At 43.9% G+C, this 19,635-nt stretch overlaps 1 protein-coding gene across 1 annotated transcript; it reads right to left on the reverse strand.

Moving 5' to 3' along the window:
- Nucleotides 1–435: 435 nt before the first annotated feature.
- On the reverse strand, nt 436–18,449 carry LOC311230575 (uncharacterized protein). Its single transcript, XM_084316892.1, has 5 exons — nt 18,168–18,449; nt 14,867–14,955; nt 5,549–5,639; nt 2,967–5,091; nt 436–2,617 (listed from the first exon to the last, which is right to left on the reverse strand). The coding sequence occupies exons 1-5, from the start codon at nt 18,244–18,246 to the stop codon at nt 2,518–2,520; spliced, it is 2,484 nt and encodes an 827-aa protein (XP_084173018.1). The 5' UTR covers nt 18,247–18,449; the 3' UTR covers nt 436–2,517.
- Between the last annotated feature and the right edge of the window lie 1,186 nt (nt 18,450–19,635).

The following is a 19,635-nucleotide window of genomic DNA, read 5'->3' on the forward strand; positions in this document are numbered from 1 at the left end:
CTCATTCTAAATTCTGTGCTTACGTGTGGAAATAGAACATTTTCTACGTCCACGTTGATGAATGAGGGCCCTGGATCACAAAAAATGGGATTTAAAAATCGGATCAGATAGGGATTACAAGTTTTGAACTCCTGGGGTGGGCCCTGGTAATCGGAAGCCTCCCGGCTCGATTCCCGCTCCTCCCGGGCAGCATGTCAAAGTGTCCTTGAGCAAGACATTTAACCCCTAACTGCTCCCGATGAGCAGGTTGGCACCTTGCATGATTGCCTCCGCCGTCATGTGAATGTGAGGAACAAAAATTGTAAAGCGCTTTATTGAGAGTAAATTAGCTTGAATATGGCCACCAGTGATGTCATCGGGACATTGAATCCTTGTGTTGGGTTAATTACAGCTAAATGAAATGATAAGGTAGCAGTCCCTATATGATAAGGTATTGCTATGTTCTCATCTACATCGCTCATGGTGCTGTACTTAACAAGGATTCAACACTACAAACTGTTAGGGGTTTGATTCCCACTAGGGCCATCCAGACTGAAACATGTATAGTCACAGAAATGCAGTCATTCATTCAAGTGCTTTTTAATTGTATGATATTGTTTACCTCATGTGCCATCAGTTATGCACATTTGCGTAAATGCCATGCACACACACCCTCAGCTGTGAGTATCTGACACACTTTACCAAAGATAGGAGGGTGAATCTGGGTGTTCTTTGTTGAGACTAAGATCCCGTGTCATCCAAACTCGGCACATGGTTAGAATAGATCAGAAACCTGATGCATTTATTTGATTTGATCAATGACATTCAAGTGTGAAAGATTCTATCTAACATTACTATAGATGGGTTTCTCATCCACCAAAAAGGAACGTTAAACTGGATGCCTGAATGCCTTCTACAACCGAACTGCGTTTCCGCGTCTCTGATTGGCCAGGTCATTTCTGGTCATGTGACATGTACGCCCAATCGTGGGGCCGCAAGTTTCTACACTGGTTAAGCTTAGGCGCTCTTTCGAAGTTGGTTAAGGTTACAGTTTGTCTTAGAGCATGGCGATAGAACACCTGCCCTGATTCCGACGGTTAAGCTTAGGCACTCTTTCGAAGTTGGTTAAGGTTAGACTGAGTTTGTCTTAGAGCATGGCGATAGAAGGCCAGGTAGTTTGCAGGCTGTTAGACCCGGAAATAGGCGCAGAACTTGCTGTCCCACGATTGGCGCACATGTCACATGACCTGGCCAATCAGAGTGCAAAACTCGAACGCGGAAACGCAGTTCTGTTGTAGAAGGCATACACGCATCCTGGATATGTAAAAGGTGAAAGACACTCGCAGCCATGTGATTTGGCTAAATGACATCCAGATGTTTTCGTTTGAAAGTAATGTTAGTATGTGGAGTGTCATGATTTCTCCAAAGAGCACGTAGGGGGCAACTCTTCTCTCGAGATAAAGCTGGGAACGAGGTTAGGGCAACTCAGTCACGTGGTTCTGTGGGTATTGCTGATTGGCTCAAACACGGTATGTTTATAAACAAGAACCCAGTCTATTACATTTAATTTCCCATCAATGCATCTCAATGATGTCGTTGGACAGTTCTTAGTGCATATGTAACAGTATCATTTCACTTAGAGGTCTGACTATATAACAGCTTACATTAGGCTTACATGTTTATTCAAAATATATACTTGCAATGTTTAACCATGACATTTACATTTTCCAGATATATTCACAGATATCTTTCATCACTAGAATTTAATATATACACCAAACATAACATGCGTGTAGGTACACTAGGACAATGTTGCTGCAATGAGAACAGCTTTTGTACATAAGAGCAAAATGGCTTTCAAAGGCAAATAAATACGTATGACAAAACAAAATCTAGAGATCCATTTCTGGCACATAGGAAGGTCATGAATCAAATCTTGAATTTGTTCATACGGCCAAACAAACGGAGCATGAATCGGTAACAGCTAAATAAAACTACAGTTATAGCACCCATAATTGCAACATGAATAAGAACTACTACTAAGAACATTCATTGTACAATATTAATCTGTTGTACTATTATGCATAATGCTACTATTCAAGATATCCAACAAACCATTTTCACTCTCAGGAATGTATTGTACAATTGTCTTTTTCAATCAATAAAGCCTGTCATTTTAAAGCTTTAGCCTAAAGGACACTATTGGCTCACTCTAAACTCTGAATCTGTTAGGTAAGTGACATTGAACGTTTTGAAGTCTGAGGTTAGCAAAGTATGTACCTATACACTGATTAAACAGCACCAGCCAAGGAACGCAGTCCAAAATAGTCCGCCCACTCTTTAGACTTTGACACTTGGATATGAAGCAACACACTCAGACTGCATTAACAATATAGGCACAAACCACTGTGTTGGTGAAAATGAGTCAGATAATCCATTGTGTGTTGAAAGGTTCCTTCTTGAAAGTGCTTCATACAGAAGCCAACAGTTTCAATATTGGCTGCAAGGTAGAACATTTTGTGTTTTTCATTAAGCTTCTCATGAAGAATCCCCTTTACCATAAACAGTGATGGGCTGTTTGGTTCCTGGTCTTACTGTAAATGTCATGCCATATTGATGCTTTGACAGTGGTCCATTGCTGGAAAAAAAAAGAACAGAATTATAATTATGACAAGTGACCAAGACTCCCTCAAGGCTTCCTCAACATACACTATCACTGTTACGCCAGGTGGCTCTATGGCTTAGCTTTAGACCAATACGAGATGTTTGACTCATAACAGACTCTGATATTTGGCTTCATCTTCTGATCATCGACACCTGCTGATGTATTTAGGACAGTATGAATAGATATTTACTTGAATACGTGAATATCATCAAATAATTTCAGATAATATGTCTGTTGAGCTCTAGTTGGCACAGAAGACCAATATACAATTGGGCCTGCTGTATCTTCATAAAGCTGTAATATTTCAACAAGAAAGCCTTACCTGGTGCTGCCTTTTGATGAGAGCTTATCTTGAGCTTTTTGTGCAGCTTTACTCTCCAACTCACGCATGTCCAGGCGTGCTGTTCTGATGGGCAGAGTACAGACCTTGTTCTTTGGTGCAACTCTGGGGACAACAGGGATCTTAGTGACCTCATCAGACAGGGGGGAACCCCAGTCATCAGAACCAGGCTCGGTCTCCTTAACAGGAACTATTTTGTGGTCCATCTCCAACATCTTCCTCTGCAGGATGCTGAGGAGTGTGGCCTGGCTGACTGAGAGGGGGGAGGGTGCTTGGGTAGAGGGCACGTGCGCTTTGACGACTGTATTAAGAGGCGTTGGAGGTTTAGGTTTTGGCTGAGGAGAAAGGGGGACAGGGTGGAAAGTGGGTGGTGGTGGTGGTGGTGGTGGTGGTGGTGGTGGTGGTGGTGCTTGGGTAGAGGGCACGTTTGATTTGGTCAGGGGCGGCACTTTCGCTTTGACGTCTGTATTGGGAGGCGTTGGAGGTTTAGGTTTTGGCTGAGGAGAAGGAGGGACAGGGTAGACAGTGGGTGGTGGTGATGGTTGGGGAGTAGGTGGTGCCGGTGCCTTCTTCATGGGAGGGTCAGGTGGAGGGGAGGAAGGGGGAGATTCCATATCGTCGTTAAAATCATCAAACTCTGGCGGGGGAGGGAGTAATGGCATACATAGTTCCTCTCCATTCTCCTCATCTCGTACACATTCAGATGGTGAAGGGCCTTGTTCCACACGCTTCTCCACAGCTAGATTGCTGGCAGGTGAGGATGTAACGTTAGCTGTGGAAGGCACACTGAGAGGTGGATTGGTTTCAGATGTCTCTTTCCTGACCAATGCTGGGCTCCTGGGTTTTTCTGGAGGCTTAATCGTCATTCGGGGGTCGACAGGAATCACAGATTTTGGACTCTCCTGTTGTATTCCTTGTGAGGTTAGAGAAGAGGATGAAGTGGACCTGGGGATGACAATAAATGAATTGGGACTGGAGTCACTGGGCTGAATGCTTGCAGTGGACAGCCCATCCTTTTTAGTGCTGTTTTCACGGGACAAAGAGGATCTGTGCTTCTCTCTTTGCTTAGCTGCCATTAGAAGAGCCAAGGGCGAAGCTGCAGGTCCCTCCCGCGACCCACTGGGTTCACTGCTCTTCAGATTGCGCAGTTTACGGTCTATTAAAGGACTGAATTTGTGACCATGACTTGGAGACTCTTCTAGCTTGACCTGGTTAACCTCTGAGTTGTCAGAAGTAATGGGCACTTTCTGAAGCTTTGGTGAATCTTGTGGCAAAGGTGGGGCAGGCGTGCTGATTTCCTGCTGTGTTGAAACAGTCTCTTCTTTCTTTGGTTGGGTAGCTTGTAATTTCTCCTTTAACTCCTGTAGATCTTTCTCCAGCTGCTCTCCGCCGCTATTTTTGCGGACTGGCTTGGTTGGTGGAGCCATGGATGGGGATTTCCCATTGATATGGACAGGCACCCGTACAGAGTTACCAGTGCTAGAATCCTCCAGCAGTAAGATCTGCTTGGGCCTCTTCTCGTGGTCTATATGCCCGCCCAGAATGGAGGTCTTAGGAACACTGTAGAGCTTAGCTGTGTTCTGAGGGTTGAAGCTGGAGGGTGTGGGACTCTGGGCCGGGGCAGGACCCATGGGTGGTCCATCACTGTTGATAATAGAAGACAGCCTTGTGGGCTTTGGAGGGGGGGTCTTAAGAGTCTTGTGTTTCCGCTCGGTAGGGGGCTGTGGCGGTGCAAATTTTGGACACTCTGATATATCAGGGATAGTGGATGGCGGTGGAGTAGAAATGGCCAGGGATGATGTGGAAGTGCTAGAGCTGGTAGATGGAGGTTTTGGAGGGGCCATAGGTGGAGGTTTTAGAGAGACTAGATACTCCTCTTCCTCAGACGGGGCCAGTGAAGGAGGTTCGGGAGGGGGCATGGAGGGAGGCTGAAGGGCTGCCACATCTACACTGTCTAAATCCCCAATGAAATCCGGTGGAGAAAGTGGTGGAGGTACTGAAGGAGGAGGTGGCGGTGCCACAGAAGGAGGAGGTGGAACTAGTATTTCTCCCTCCACCAGGTCAGGCACATATATAGCTGATCCATTGGTCAGCCAGTCTCCACTAACTGAAAACAATAAAGAGAGAAAGAGCAAGTCACAAAAGGAAAGAAAGAGTTGTCATCATCATTGTTAAATATTATCATGATCATAGATTTATCAAACAGCGCTTTTGATAAAGGCTTGTCCAGATTTATAATTAAACTTTATGATATTCAGTTCATCACAAAAAAGGGTGTTCACTCCCGTTCTGCAAACATGCTTGGTATTTGTTATGGCTGCTCAGATACGTTCAGAATTTATATTGTGCAATTTCCTGGGCAAACATTTACATGCCCTATATTTCCAACCCTTTATGGAAACACTTGTTGCGACTGTGCTTGAAGCTGTGATCAATCAACTGAGTCTGTCTGAAAAAAACACCAGAAATGCTCAGGTGCTTGAGAGAGTAAATGATTGACCTCTGGGCTTTGTCACAGTAAACACAAGACACATATTTGAAGTTGTTCACAGACAGACCCTCACCTGAACCACTGGTCTCTGGTACATTGAAAGGTGGAAGGATGGGGACTTTAGGTGTTGGGACAGCAATACCTTGCACCACGTCAGACGAGGACTGTGGGAAAAAACAGAGACACCCTTGTGTCAGATCCTCAGAGATAGCTGCAGTAATTTGGTGCAAAAAGAGAGGAAATAACAAGATAACCATTACACTCTGTTCCACTGGCTGAGAAAATGCCAAAAGAATTTCTAGTCGGTATTACAGTTTGGAGCGAACAAACCTGTTCTCTGAACTATTGTGGTTTGTGACACGAGTCATCCTGAAACCACTTGATCGCAAAACATTTTTGTCTGCTATGTCAGGTTGTGTGGTGCTAAGGAACTGCTGTTGATGTGTTGACATTAAACCCTGATGGGTGAAATGTCTAATAAATCTGACTTTTTGTCTCTGCAAAAAATGCATGGGGACCTCCTCTATGTTTAGATATTTGACTTAGACTACATTAGGTGTGCCACCAACAACTATTCAGAAGGAAAGTGTGTGCATGGGGTTTGTTCCCATCTTCAACTAGGGAACCCCTGATACAATACAATGTTGGAGTAAATTAGGCCTTGCCATAACAGTACTGAGATTTTGCAATTATTAAAATTTTCAACAATGTATTGCAATTTTCTTAATGGGTTAAACTGCTTTAATGATTCATAGTTTTGTACCATGCTGCTCTTTGCCCGTCAATGTGTGGCTCCTCCTCCATCCAAAAAAATAAATAATTAAATTATAATAATTTTTTTTAATGTCATTCATTCCATAATTATTAACCTTTATTTACCCAGGGTAGGTTCGCTGAGCGGATGCTCTTTTTCAGGAACGCCCTGCTTCACATTCACACAGTTCCATTCACACCTGGGAGCTGCCCAGTACAACCACAGTCTGCCACCGTTGGCCACTGAGCAACTCCACTGGAGCAGTTGGGGGTTAAGTGCCTTGCTCAAGGACACTTCAGCTGTTGGTGTTAAGGGGATAGGAGAGAGTTATTAATTCACTTCCCCAGCCCAGATTTGTCCTGCCGGTCCGGGGGATCGAACCAGCGACCTTCCGGTCACAAACCCGTAGAATAAACATTTACAGACTTTTTTTTTTAAATGGTCAATTTGCATGTTCTTGGTATCTGATTCTAGGGACATCTATGGATCTCAGGGAATGTATTTCCAGTGTCTGAAATATTGTGTCTGTTACTAGGCTTGAGTAAATTGTAATGAACCAAAGGAGAATATCAATCATTTGTTTTCCTTTTTTTTTTTGACTGAATAACACAATGCAAACATTTACCAGACCTGACAAATCTAAGCAAATGAATAAAGGGAAGATGATTAAACAGAAGGTTTTGTAGATACAGTACTGAATTCTGCCATCCGGACACATGCAATTTGAAATATGATTATAGAATATAGAATATCGGGCCTATAAATTACCTTATTATAGCCAAGTCGCACATCTATGGATCGGGCCAAATCTCCCCTTTCCAATGGCAGAGTTCAATCAGAATTTAGTATCACCAGGCGTGATTCACAAAACGTGAATGAAATCTACTGTAAGTACAGTTACTTTTTTTATAATGTAAACTTCTCCATCATTTTTCATCAGAATGCAACGCCGTTTTTTGCTAGATGTCTGTTTTATGGCAATAACGTTCAGGTTTGTGGGAGATAATCCCGAAAAATAAGATAAATAAAAAACAAAATCCAGAAGTCAGATGATTGACAGTGTAGTTTTTCAAAATTCTAAAGGCCATCGAAAGCCCTGGGTCTCTTCCTTCAAAAGACTACACTCACTTTTGGCTGCGCCACTTCCTCCCGTCAATATGCGCCGGTTTCAGACTCAATGCCCTGACATTTCTATAATCTTATATTTCACTAATAACAGTTAAAATCATTGGTAAACAAACGTAATGCTGAAAATATACACTTTGACTGCTGTTTTGACAAGGTCAGGTTCTTTACTCTTACTCTACATTTGAAAAGAAAACGCAACATTAATTCATCCATTCTGTAGAGATGGATTTATGGCGTGATGTCATTTGCGGTCCAGTACCGGACCGCTCGGGCTTAAGAGGGCATGTGAGGTGAGGGCGGCTACGTGGCGTAGTGGGCAAGGCGCTCGCCACGAAATCTGGAGACGCTGGGCTCGCCTGTTCGAGCCCAGCGCTCCACATTTGCTTTCAGTTTAGCTGGTCGTCCGTACTAATACACATTGGCCGTATTAGGGGGTGGGAAACTGATGGGTGGGGATCGGGCGTTGTGGACAGCGACTCCTACAGGTCGGTTGGTGCGCCTGCGCAGTAGAATCAGGAAGTGTCGGGGGCAGCGTGAGCCTCCCACGCGTTACTCCTCGCCACTGAGAGATCGAGCTGCGCAGGTGAAAAGATGCGACTGCTGTTACCTCAAGTACCGGAGGGGACTTGTGCTATGTATGACTTAGTCCACATTGCAGCCGGCTTGTGGGAGGCAAGAAACAGCGTTCGTGACAGGGGAGGGTTGAATTGGATGATACGAAATTGGGATGGGAGAAAATATAGAAAATGGGAGAAAAAGTGGATAAAAAAAAAAGAGGGCATGTGAGGCCCAAATAAAAAAGACATTAGCAACTTCAGAGGCCAGAGGGTGGGACCTATAAACACATTTAGTATCCAATAGCATTGTGAGGCTGAACAACAGGACCCATTGACTATGTACATGTGCTTAAAGATTTTTAAATAAACAACGATTTTTTTTTTTTTAATGGCTAAAAGGGATTTTGTAATTTTGCAACCGTGGGTCTCACAGGGTACTTTTAACCCTGTGAGGCAAAGAAAAGAAGACATTAGCAACTTCAGAGGCCAAAGGGTGGGACCTATAAACACATGAAGGGTTGAGAAACGCTGGTATATATGGTGTGGCTCTTTGTGGTACCACAGTCATTTTAATTTTGTGGCTAGTCTCCGACTGGTTGGCCACCCCTGAGCTAGATGATATCCTTTACAACTGACAGAATGACTGATGGGGGGGGAATCAAGGTTAACACACACTAGCCTGTACTTCAAAACTGCTCTGCCCCAAGTGCTTTATAACTGTACCAAATCCAAACATCCGTGACCAAATTAGTTTGAAAGAAAGTGTGGCTGGCAATATATTTGAGTTGCATATATGACAGGATTGGGGGGGGGGGGGTGTAGGACACACACGCAGACACACACAAAAAGGGGAATCTTAAAGTTACCACCGGGATTGGGGCGGCTACGTGGCGTAGTGGGCAAGGCGCTCGCCACGAATGACGGAGACGCTGGGCTTGCCTGTTCGAGCCCAGTGCTCCTCATTGCTTTCAGTTTAGCTGGTCGTCCGTACTAATACACATTGGCCATATTAGGGGGTGGGAAACTGATGGGTGGGGATCGGGCGTTGTGGACAGCGACTCCTACAGGTCGGTTGGTGCGCCTGCGCAGTAGAATCAGGAAAGTGTCGGGGGCAGCGTGAGCCTCCCACGCGTTACTCCTCGCCACTGAGAGATCGAGCTGCGCAGGTGAAAAGATGCGACTGCTGTTACCTCAAGTACCGGAGGGGACTTTTGCTATGTATGACTTAGTCCACATTGCAGCCGGCTTGTGGGAGGCAAGAAACAGCGTTTGTGACAGGGGAGGGTTGAATTGGATGATACGAAATTGGGATGGGAGAAAATATAGAAAATGGGAGAAAAAGTGGATAAAAAAAAGTTACCACCGGGATTGCAGAGCGATGAGAGAGGGTGGGGGAAACAAGAATAAAATAAATACAAATAAAAGCTGTAGAAAACACAAAACACCAGTATAAAATAACTGGGGGGGGGGGGAAACAAAGTAACCACCACTGCCTAGCAGTTGAAATCAACAAAGAAACCAACAGCTCTGTAGAGAGAGAAAACCCTAGAATCATGCGCTTGAGACTATACTATTGAGGGAAAACATGAAATGGACAAGCATCCGAACAGTCAAACAAGCCTACTTAAAGGCACTGCACACCTGACACCAATCAGGTGGCAATCAAGCCCACACACCTATCAAAAATACATCCAAAGCACACTAGAATAAAATTAAATAAAACCCACACAAACCGTGATCCATCACAATAACATGGCATCACAAATAACCCAAATAGTATGCTTGCCACTGGACATTTATGAGTTATGCAGTGATGTAGTTATCAGAAAGGTATTCTATCTTTTCTGTGTAAGGAAACATAGTTATTCAAATTGTAAGAGAAAATAATACAAGTAAAGGTAGCACTGTTTAGTTGACTTCCTCTTTGGGCAGAGATGTTTGACAGTGGAACGTTGTGCAACTTTCTGTGTAGGAGTGTGCACGGTTAGAGTAGGTGATGCAATCTTTTCAGGAACTAGATTGGCTATATTAAATTCTTTGATTATGATGACAACCAAGAGGATAGTTTCTCAAGGGGATTCTGTCATATTTCCACGATGCTCATGGCTATAATATTTTGGGTAACTTTACACTGACATGCCTTCTATTAACACTATGATCGCCGGGGACGAGTTAAGACGTCATTCCGAGCCATGCTCATTCTGCCGAAGACGCCGTAACTCGTCTTTGATGTCAATATTTCAAAAATCTGTCATCGAAATCATATTTCCTTTCCGGAGCCCTGAGACACACTGGTGATCTCCTCTCAACTCTCTAGCGGTTCAAGAGCGCCATCTGGTGGCCGATCGGCAGATCGCCAACCGGATATTAACCTTTGAACCGGTAGTACTCATCCATATGTGGTCCGGCCACTCGCTATAGCTCCCGCGACTCCATCTTGAAACACTGGATAATAGATCGCTCGCCCTAACTCAATAAACAACGTTATTTGGACGTATATACTATTATACAACCTGGAAATGGATCGGGCATTTCTACATCCCATAATAGAAAAAAATCTGTTCCACGCTCATCTGCCAGCGGCGCGAGGAAGCCACGGTAAGGTAACGTTTTCTATACTAACTGATCTGATGAACATATGACCCACTCTGGATGAATCATCTAACGCTGCCCACGGAATTATAAACGATCCCCCGCCCATCCGGTCAACATCAGATGATGCGTAGAAACTTCTAGAAGTACATGCAGTTGAAATTTTTTATCTCGCACAGATTCCTACCAAACTGTATTTGATCATCAATATAATGCATTTGGGGCTATAAATCACGTTCTGAAGAAAGCTGCAGAAAACGATAAAAACATACTTATACTTTAGACCATATTTTAGTATGAATATGTGAATGAAAAAGTTTAACGTTGCTACACCCTGAACAATACATATAGGACATTGAATGGGCCATAATAATGGCAGTTTAGCAATAGAATTTAAAAAGTTATAGCCCTGCAAAGAAGGGGAACTTCTCCATAGACAAATAGAGCTGGCGAGGGATGGTAAATTATGAATTTAACCCATGGCGATTAAAGTGTTAAACAACGAGATTGAAAAACACGGTTTTCATGGTAGTGGATCTTTAAGTGGGTGTGGCTAAGGAATCAAAAAGTGTGTGTGTGTGTGTGTGTGTGTGTGTGTGAGAGACGGGCTGTTCTCATAACAGACTGTTGACACAATACATTCAAGTGCAGCAGACTGAGCAGGGTGTTTACACGTCTAAAGTGCAGCAGGGTGTTTACACGTCTAAAGTGAAGCAGACTGAGCAGCGTGTTTACACGTCTAAAGTGAAGCAGACTGAGCAGCGTGTTTACACGTCTAAAGTGAAACAGACTGAGCAGCGTGTTTACACGTCTAAAGTGCAGCAGACTGAGCAGCGTGTTTACACGTCTAAAGTGCAGCAGACTGAGCAGCATGTTTACACGTCTAAAGTGCAGCAGACTGAGCAGCGTGTTTACACGTCTAAAGTACAGCAGACTGAGCAGCATGTTTACACGTCTAAAGTGCAGCAGACTGAGCAGCGTGTTTACACGTCTAAAGTGCAGCAGACTGAGCAGCGTGTTTACATGTCTAAAGTGCAGCAGACTGAGCAGCATGTTTACACGTCTAAAGTGCAGCAGACTGAGCAGCGTGTTTACACGTCTAAAGTGCAGCAGACTGAGCAGCGTGTTTACATGTCTAAAGTGCAGCAGACTGAGCAGCGTGTTTACACGTCTAAAGTGCAGCAGACTGAGCAGCGTGTTTACACGTCTAAAGTGAAGCAGACTGAGCAGCGTGTTTACATGTCTAAAGTGCAGCAGACTGAGCAGCGTGTTTACACGTCTAAAGTTATGAGAAACAGCCAAGGAGGAGTAGGGGGAAAAAAGGGATTTAAAATCACGAGTTGTATCTCTGGGTATAATTTCTGTGATTGTACATCGAAAAGGTCAGCCAGGACATGCACTCATTTAAAAATAGAAAGTTTGGTCTGATGGTGGCACTGGAGTAAAGGTCACCAGGTCACCAAAATCAATAGGTTTCTTCCACTAGGGTTCATGAATATTCACAGCAAATGTTGTGACTGTCTTAACAGGTCAGGCTCTATTTGAAAATGTAAAGTTTGGCCTCACGCCCAGGGCACACAGCACGCGAATGAACACGGACGGGCGGACGGGTGACTGCCGCTTCACTTCCGCTCCCATGTTAACGGACGCTACTGTGCACACTGGCCGCAAGCGGGAGCGCGCCTCGCGGGCGGCTCGCGGGCGGCAAGCTATCTTTTCCGCTTTGGTTGGATTCGAGGCGGCGCGGGGAGCAGCCGCGCCGCCTCGTCTATGCTCTTCAAGTGTTGAATGTGCATTCCTCCGTGCGCTTCCGCGCGCTATAGTCGTCGGAGGTGTGTCTGGCCAGGCGCGCGATCCCGCTAGGAACCCGCTCGTGAAATTCGTGAGCGGTGTATGTGCCCGGGCCGTCATGGTGGTGCTAGAGGAAAGGTCATGGGGTCGCCAAAACCAATAGGTTTCTTCCTCTTGCAATCATGAATGTGCACCACAAATTTCATGGCAATCCAGCCCTTTCTTTTTGAGAAATCTTGTTCAAAGACAGACAGAATCACAAACGGAAGCGAAAGGGGCAAAACATAACTTCTGTCAAAGGTGATCATCACTGTACTTCCTTCCATGCAGTTGGGCTGACACATGAGTAATAGACAGTGAACTATTAATCCAGACGGAAACTCAATAGTTTCAGATGTACTCGTCTCACTCTTTTTTTTTTATCCACTTTTTCTCCCATTTTCTATATTTTCTCCCATCCCAATTTCATAACATCCAATTCAACCCTCCCCTGTCACGAACGCTGTTTCTTGCCTCCCACAAGCCGGCTGCAATGTGGACTAAGTCATACATAGCACAAGTCCCCTCCGGTACGCGTGTAGCTTTATGCCAAGCAAGCAGTGCAAAAATTTACCGTAGTGGCATGCAGTAATGCGCCTTTCATTTTCCGCCGCCCAGCGCCCAGGTCGCGCGGAAATAGGCTGTCTATTGCCATTCTCTTTGACAAACTCTAACCTTAACCAGCTCCTTAACAACGCCTAAACTTAACCGTTCTAACCTTAACCAACTCCGAAACAATGCCTAACCTTAACCATAGAAATTATATTGCCATTCTCTTTGACAAACTCTAACCTTAACCAGCTCCTTAACAGCGCCTAAACTTAACCGTTCTAACCTTAACCAACTCCGAAACAATGCCTAACCTTAATCGGCGAAAGAATACACGTTAAAAAAAAATCACGTTAAAAAATATTTTCGATGGGATTCGAACTCGCCAGCAAACAAGCCATAGGATCCACAGCCATGTGTCCTTGCCAATTGAGCTATTTGCTAGATAGTGAATAAGGGGCGGTGACTTATATATATTGAGCTCCGCTCGTGTCGCATGCGCGGGCACCTCGCGCGAGCACGCCGGCGCACGCACGCACCTGAGCGAGCACGCCGCCGCCGGTGCACGCACGGTAGCATTTGTCTGAAAAGAAGGGCGCTTTACCGCACTAGCGTGCGGTGACGAATGCGGAAGCATTTTTGCACTGCTTGCTTGGCATTAACGTACAGGCCTCCGGTACTTGAGGTAACAGCAGTCGCATCTTTTCACCTGCGCAGCTCGATCTCTCAGTGGCGAGGAGTAGCGCGTGGGAGGCTCACGCTGCCCCCGACACTTCCTGATTCTACTGCGCAGGCGCACCAACCGACCTGAAGGAGTCGCTGTCCACAACGCCCGATCCCCACCCATCAGTTTCCCACCCCCTAATACGGCCAATGTGTATTAGTACGGACGACCAGCTAAACTGAAAGCAAATGTGGAGCGCTGGGCTCGAACAGGCAAGCCCAGCGTCTCCAGATTTCGTGGCGAGCGCCTTGCCCACTACGCCACGTAGCTGCCCTGTACTCGTCTCACTCTTAAGTAAGCCTACCAAGGCATCGTGCATGTAGCTCCCTGTAAAGGTATGTGTTTCACAACAAGGTGTGATCTGACATCATTTTTCTTTACTTTTTCCTTCTCTGTGACTCACTTTTATCTCTCATGACAGTGTGAGTTGTCGTACCCATGTGTTGCTAGGTGTGCCACGTCCAATACATGCCTGAGAAGCAGTCACTCACAAAACACTCACACCCACATCTGATGTGTGTAAATCGGGCTGAAGCACAGGCAGGAGTTATATCCTTGTTTCCTTGTATGTCCCTTGATTACTATTATGTTTTTCATTGTCTGAGATTTTATGTGTTATTTGAGGAAAGGTTCCCGATGCCCAGCTCTCTGCGTTGCTTCCGGCTTGGCTGGTCGTTCATACTAATACAATTGGCAGTATTAGGGGGTGGGAAAGCCGGTGGGTGGGGATCAGACGTTGTGGACAGCGACTCCTACAGGTCGGTTGGTGCGCCTGTACAACAGAATCAGGAAGCAACGGGGGCAGCGTGTCCCTCCCACGCGTTACTCCTCGCGGCTGAAAGATTGCGCTGTTCAGGTGAAAAGATGCGACAGCTGCCTCCTTGTGTACCGGAGGGGACACGTGATGCAAGGCTTGGTCCACATTGCAGCCGACCAGTGGGAGGCATGGTCTAACAACGTTCGAGACAGGGGAGGGTAGAATTGGATAATACGAAATTGGGATGGCAGAAAAATAGAAAATGGGGAGAAAAAGTAGATACAAAAAAAGGAAAGGTTCCCGAGTAGTTCTCCACCTGAAAGCTGTTTTCAGCAAAAGAACAGCTCACAGTCTGCTGAACTCTAAAGATTGTCATTATCCTTGAATTCAGCTGCAAATCGTGTTATTTTTTCTGCCATCGCATCAGGCGCATGACATGCATTGATATGAGTGAATATGATATTCACACGCATCACAAGGCTTTACTGGGCTTTACTCACAATGTAGTGTCTGACTGTGGGTCTGGACCGCACCTTAGCGGTGCCTGATTCAGGAATGGCTGATGAGTCCAGCACCAGCTCCACATTGTCTGAGAAACAAAACACAAAAACACAATTGACAATAGAAAGCAACAAGCCATTGTTAGTATAGCAAGCTCAACCTCAAGGTCTTGTAAAGAGGGGTTTGATGTGTAGACCTACTTTTGATCATTCGTGATCAGGTCAAAGCATTCCGATTAAAACAAGTTGTTTGGAATGTAAACAGCAGACGTTGGTCTGTTCCCAAGAGGGAGAGACACTACCAAACAAGTTTAACAACCGTTGTCTAATCCATTCAAAAAGGGCATGGTCCAATCAACAACATCAAACTCTTTATTACTCCTTCATTTATTTGCTTGTTATCGTTAGACAATAGGATTGTGTAACACAAACAATACATCATAATTTCATCATGTTGTAAACCATTTGTTTGTATTTATTTCCTGGCCCTACTCTGAAAATGCATCCATCTTATTCTTCCTTCACGGTCTGTACAAAGTGACTGTGTAAAGGAGGGTACTTAGACATAGACATGCAGTGAACAAAGGTATGTGTCAGGGGCGGATTTAGGATTGTAGGAGATCCGGGGCTTAGCCCAGATGGGCCCCTTTTTTTTATTATTTTTTTTCCCTTTTTTTTCTTATATTTTTTTTCCTTTTTTTTTTGCAGGCAAGGGGTGTTTTTTTTTTTTGAATTTAATGAACCTGTACGTGCAATTTCCTGCAATATAGAGCCTTCAATCTTGACCAATAAAGCTGCTCTTTTCACTATAAAACTCAGTTAACCATAACGTAGTTATGGTTAGATTTATATATTGGGGGGGGATATATCATATTTTTCATATAATCAAAAAGTGGTGGAGCAAGATCATACCTTTGCTCCCCCAAGTTCAATAGTGGGAGAGCAGAGATGCTCCGAATGCTCTTATGGCCAGGCGTCTATGATTCACTGATACAAAGTAAAATAGTGCAGTGCAATAAAATAGTTATCATCGTATTTTTTCGGGAGGCCGGTAAGGAGTGCATTACAGTAGTCGAGTTGGCTTGAGATAAAGGCATGGATCTGGTTTTCAGCGTCCTTTTGATTTATAAATGGCCGTACTTTAGCTATGTTTCTAAGGTGGAAGAATTAAGTTTTTGTCAACTTGTTGATTGTGATTTAAAGCTTAGGTCTGAGTCTACCATAACACCAAGACTTAACTCACTCAAATACAGTTAGCAGCTGGATAGACCACAGATGGAAATTAGCTTCTGCTAAATCTGGTGCAAACATATTTTCATGTAACAATGATGAATTGTATAAAAAAAAAAAAATATTAAATTTAAATAGATTCGGGGCTTTTCAGAATACATCCGGGGCTTGAGCCCAGGTAGCCACCCCCTAGCTCCGCCCCTGGTATGTGTTATTGTGTTATTGTGTTATCACCCTAACTGACTGTTACACCATTTCATTCCAGTGCAAGCGCAAATGAGGTACCAGCTAAAAGTTAAATGCAACCACACAGCTTGAAGAATCGGGTTACATAATGATACCCATCTCTTAATATACACCCAGTTAAGTGTTGTGTTATTAGCGGATATATAGTGTGTAGAATTAACCCTTTGATGAGTGAGCATTTTCTAATGTGTATTTTGTAATTTTTTTTATTTTTTTATCCACTTTTTCTCCCATTTTCTATATTTTCTCCCATCCCAATTTCGTATCATCCAATTCAACCCTCCCCTGTCACGAACGCTGTTTCTTGCCTCCCACAAGCCAGCTGCAATGTGGACTAAGTCATACATAGCACAAGTCCCCTCCGGTACTTGAGGTAACAGCAGTCGCATCTTTTCACCTGCGCAGCTCGATCTCTCAGTGGCGAGGAGTAACGCGTGGGAGGCTCACGCTGCCCCCGACACTTCCTGATTCTACTGCGCAGGCGCACCAACCGAACTGTAAGAGTCGCTGTCCACAACGCCTGATCCCCACCCATCAGTTTCCCACCCCCTAATACGGCCAAGGTGTATTAGTATGAACGACCAGCTAAACTGAAAGCAATGTGGAGCGCTGGGCTCGAACAGGCAAGCCCAGCGTCTCCGTCATTCGTGGCGAGCGCCTTGCCCACTACGCCACGTAGCCGCCCTGTGTATTTTGTAATTCTATAACTATTTAGTTCTATTAAATTCTAATCACACACCTGGTTTAGTCTCTGTTTATTTAATTGGAATAAAGACTTTCACTTTGAAATTGATAGACTGAGCTCTTCATAATGTGAAACTAAAAATAGTTTTTGTGTACTGTATGTTTATCGTGAGTGTTGGAGCAAAATGGAAGTGTATTTTAAGTTTCAACAGGGACTCTGAATGTTGTAAAGAGATTATTTCCCACCAGCATTTCATTTGAGAATCTGTAATAACTGCGCTAGGTTAGAGGTCATTGGTGTCATTGAGAAAATTACCTTCTGTAGTATGCTGCTACAGACATTCCAATGTCAAGCATGTTAACTGTCTACCAGAGTCAGACGATGAGAGAAATATGTCACTGAAAGGTACTTAGTCTACATGTTCTCCACTGGCCTACATAAACATGACAAAAGCCCTCTACAGTCTTCGTTCGTCTCTCGATTTGGAGCAACCCGTTACCTACTCAAACAACTTGGGAGTAGCCAAGGAGACAACTGGGTATAATGCCTGAGGCTTTAGCCCAATGTCACTTGGCTATTAATTTCCCTATTGAGAGACCATGCTTGATTTGAATATACAAATGTAGCCTACTTTCAACCTGTTGCTTGTTTGTACAGCTTACTATATCAGCAATATAAAATAAGAGCAGAAAGTGTCATATAAGTGTTATATATTATATATATATGACACCATTATTTTACATAGTAGTTAAACAGTAATAAATACCCCCTCCTTTATATATCGTTTTTTTATTAGTAGCCTAATGAACAAAAGATATTCCATCTCCATTATTAGGCTACTGGTGGATCTAAACTGCTACGCTTTTGACAGCTAGACTATACTGACATTTATGAATCAGGCCATGTGTACAGACAACTCAATTAACATTGGCGAGACCTATTATGCCTATGTTCAGATGAATCGACATATCAACGGAGGCTATAAAACAGTTCCAAAGTCTTGCTACGTTGACAGCGCAACTTTCCTATAGCCCTGTCTTGTCATTTAACTTATGTAGGGTTTCAACAATGTGCAATTAAAGCAAACATATATCAATCTGGTGTAGTTCCCATATGGGCCTACATAGATCGTCTACTCACCGATCTCCTTGATTTTGATATTAGTGTCGAAAAGAGATGGATTCTTTCGAGTCAAAAAATGCAATGCTCCCCTTTTCATGATTATTAATCAGCTTGTGTGAATATAGGACTATCGAGGAAATGTGGTAAGCTAATACATTTTATTTAGTGCGTAATTCAGAAGTAAGAACGTAAACTGCATTCGACTTCGCGAAAGGTGCGTGCACCTAGTAGCCTAAACTGGATTCCTCTGATTTGCTGAAAACTTGTGTAGAGAGAAAATGGATCCGTCTCCGCCTCCTGCTGCTATGCCTCTGGTCTTTGTCCTCCAACAGGTGAGGCCTGGGATATAGAGCACACACCTTTATCAGCAACATTCCAATTCATAGTATGTCTACTCTCATGACGTGTCAATAACTAGATATCGATGTGTAATTGAATTAATACTCGAGGACGCTGAATTATTTGGGTAGTAGTGAATGAGATCTTGGTAGATAATTACATTGTTATTATTATGTTAATATAGCCATAAACCAGACCAGAGGTCTGATGAAATAAGAGAAGGTCCTCATCATTATAGTGACAGGCCAATAAAGCAGATATATTGCCCAAAATTATTTAATGACATCCCTGTGACCAGTTGCTCTATAGCCAGGTATCATAAACCTGGTGAAGCATAGGCCTAAACACAGGATATCACTGTAAAACATTTGATCATTGTTATGTATCACTGTCAACAATCCTTTTATCATTGTTATGTATCACTGCCAACCCTTTTATCATTATGTATCACTGTCAACCCTTTTTTCATCACTGTCAACTCTTTTATCATTGTTATGGTATCACAGAAAAAATAGTATACGAACAGGTCGAAAAGTACCTTACGGATAAAAATCTAATCTACGAATTCCAATCTGGCTTCAGAACATCCCACTCCACTGACACATGCCTTCTCTATTTGAACGACCACATCAAGCAAGAGGTGGACGCGGGCAAATACTGCGGCATGGTCATGCTAGACCTACAAAAGGCCTTCGACACTGTCAATCACACCATTCTGATTGACAAGCTAAAAGCAATTGGTTTTGATAGTTTATCAGTGAGCTGGATACAATCCTACCTGGAGGGGAGAGAACAGATGGTGGAGGTAAACGGTACCCTATCCCCCCCCCCTCACAGTGAACTGTGGTGTTCCACAAGGAAGCATACTAGGACCACTACTGTTCCTAATTTATGCAAATGACATGTCGTCAGCTTGTGACTGCAACTTGTTCCTGTTTGCGGACGACTCAGCCCTGCTGGTCTCTGACAAGAACAAGTTACCTGTAGGTTGAAAAAACCCTCAGCTCGGAACTAGGCAAAATCTGCATATGGCTCGCCGACAGTGATGCCACAGATTACTTGTAAAAGTAATCCGATTACTGATTACTGATTACTCCTTTAAAAAGTAATCCAAGTTACTTTACTGATTACTTGATTATCAGAGTAA

The sequence above is a fragment of the Notolepis coatsorum genome, assembly GCF_963971535.1.
Source record: "Notolepis coatsorum genome assembly, chromosome: 6".
NCBI classification, from domain to species: domain Eukaryota; kingdom Metazoa; phylum Chordata; class Actinopteri; order Aulopiformes; family Paralepididae; genus Notolepis; species Notolepis coatsorum.

Excerpts from the sequence above, each read along its gene's own strand:
- LOC311230575 (XM_084316892.1), bottom strand. The coding sequence starts at position 18,246 with ATGAAAAGGGGAGCATTGCATTTTTTGACTCGAAAGAATCCATCTCTT. Across the intron at positions 5,092-5,548 it reads ACCAGAGACCAGTGGTTCAG|TTAGTGGAGACTGGCTGACC; the intron begins GTGAGGGTCTGT and ends TATTGTTTTCAG. Across the intron at positions 2,618-2,966 it reads TCATCAAAAGGCAGCACCAG|CAATGGACCACTGTCAAAGC; the intron begins GTAAGGCTTTCT and ends TTTTTTTTCCAG.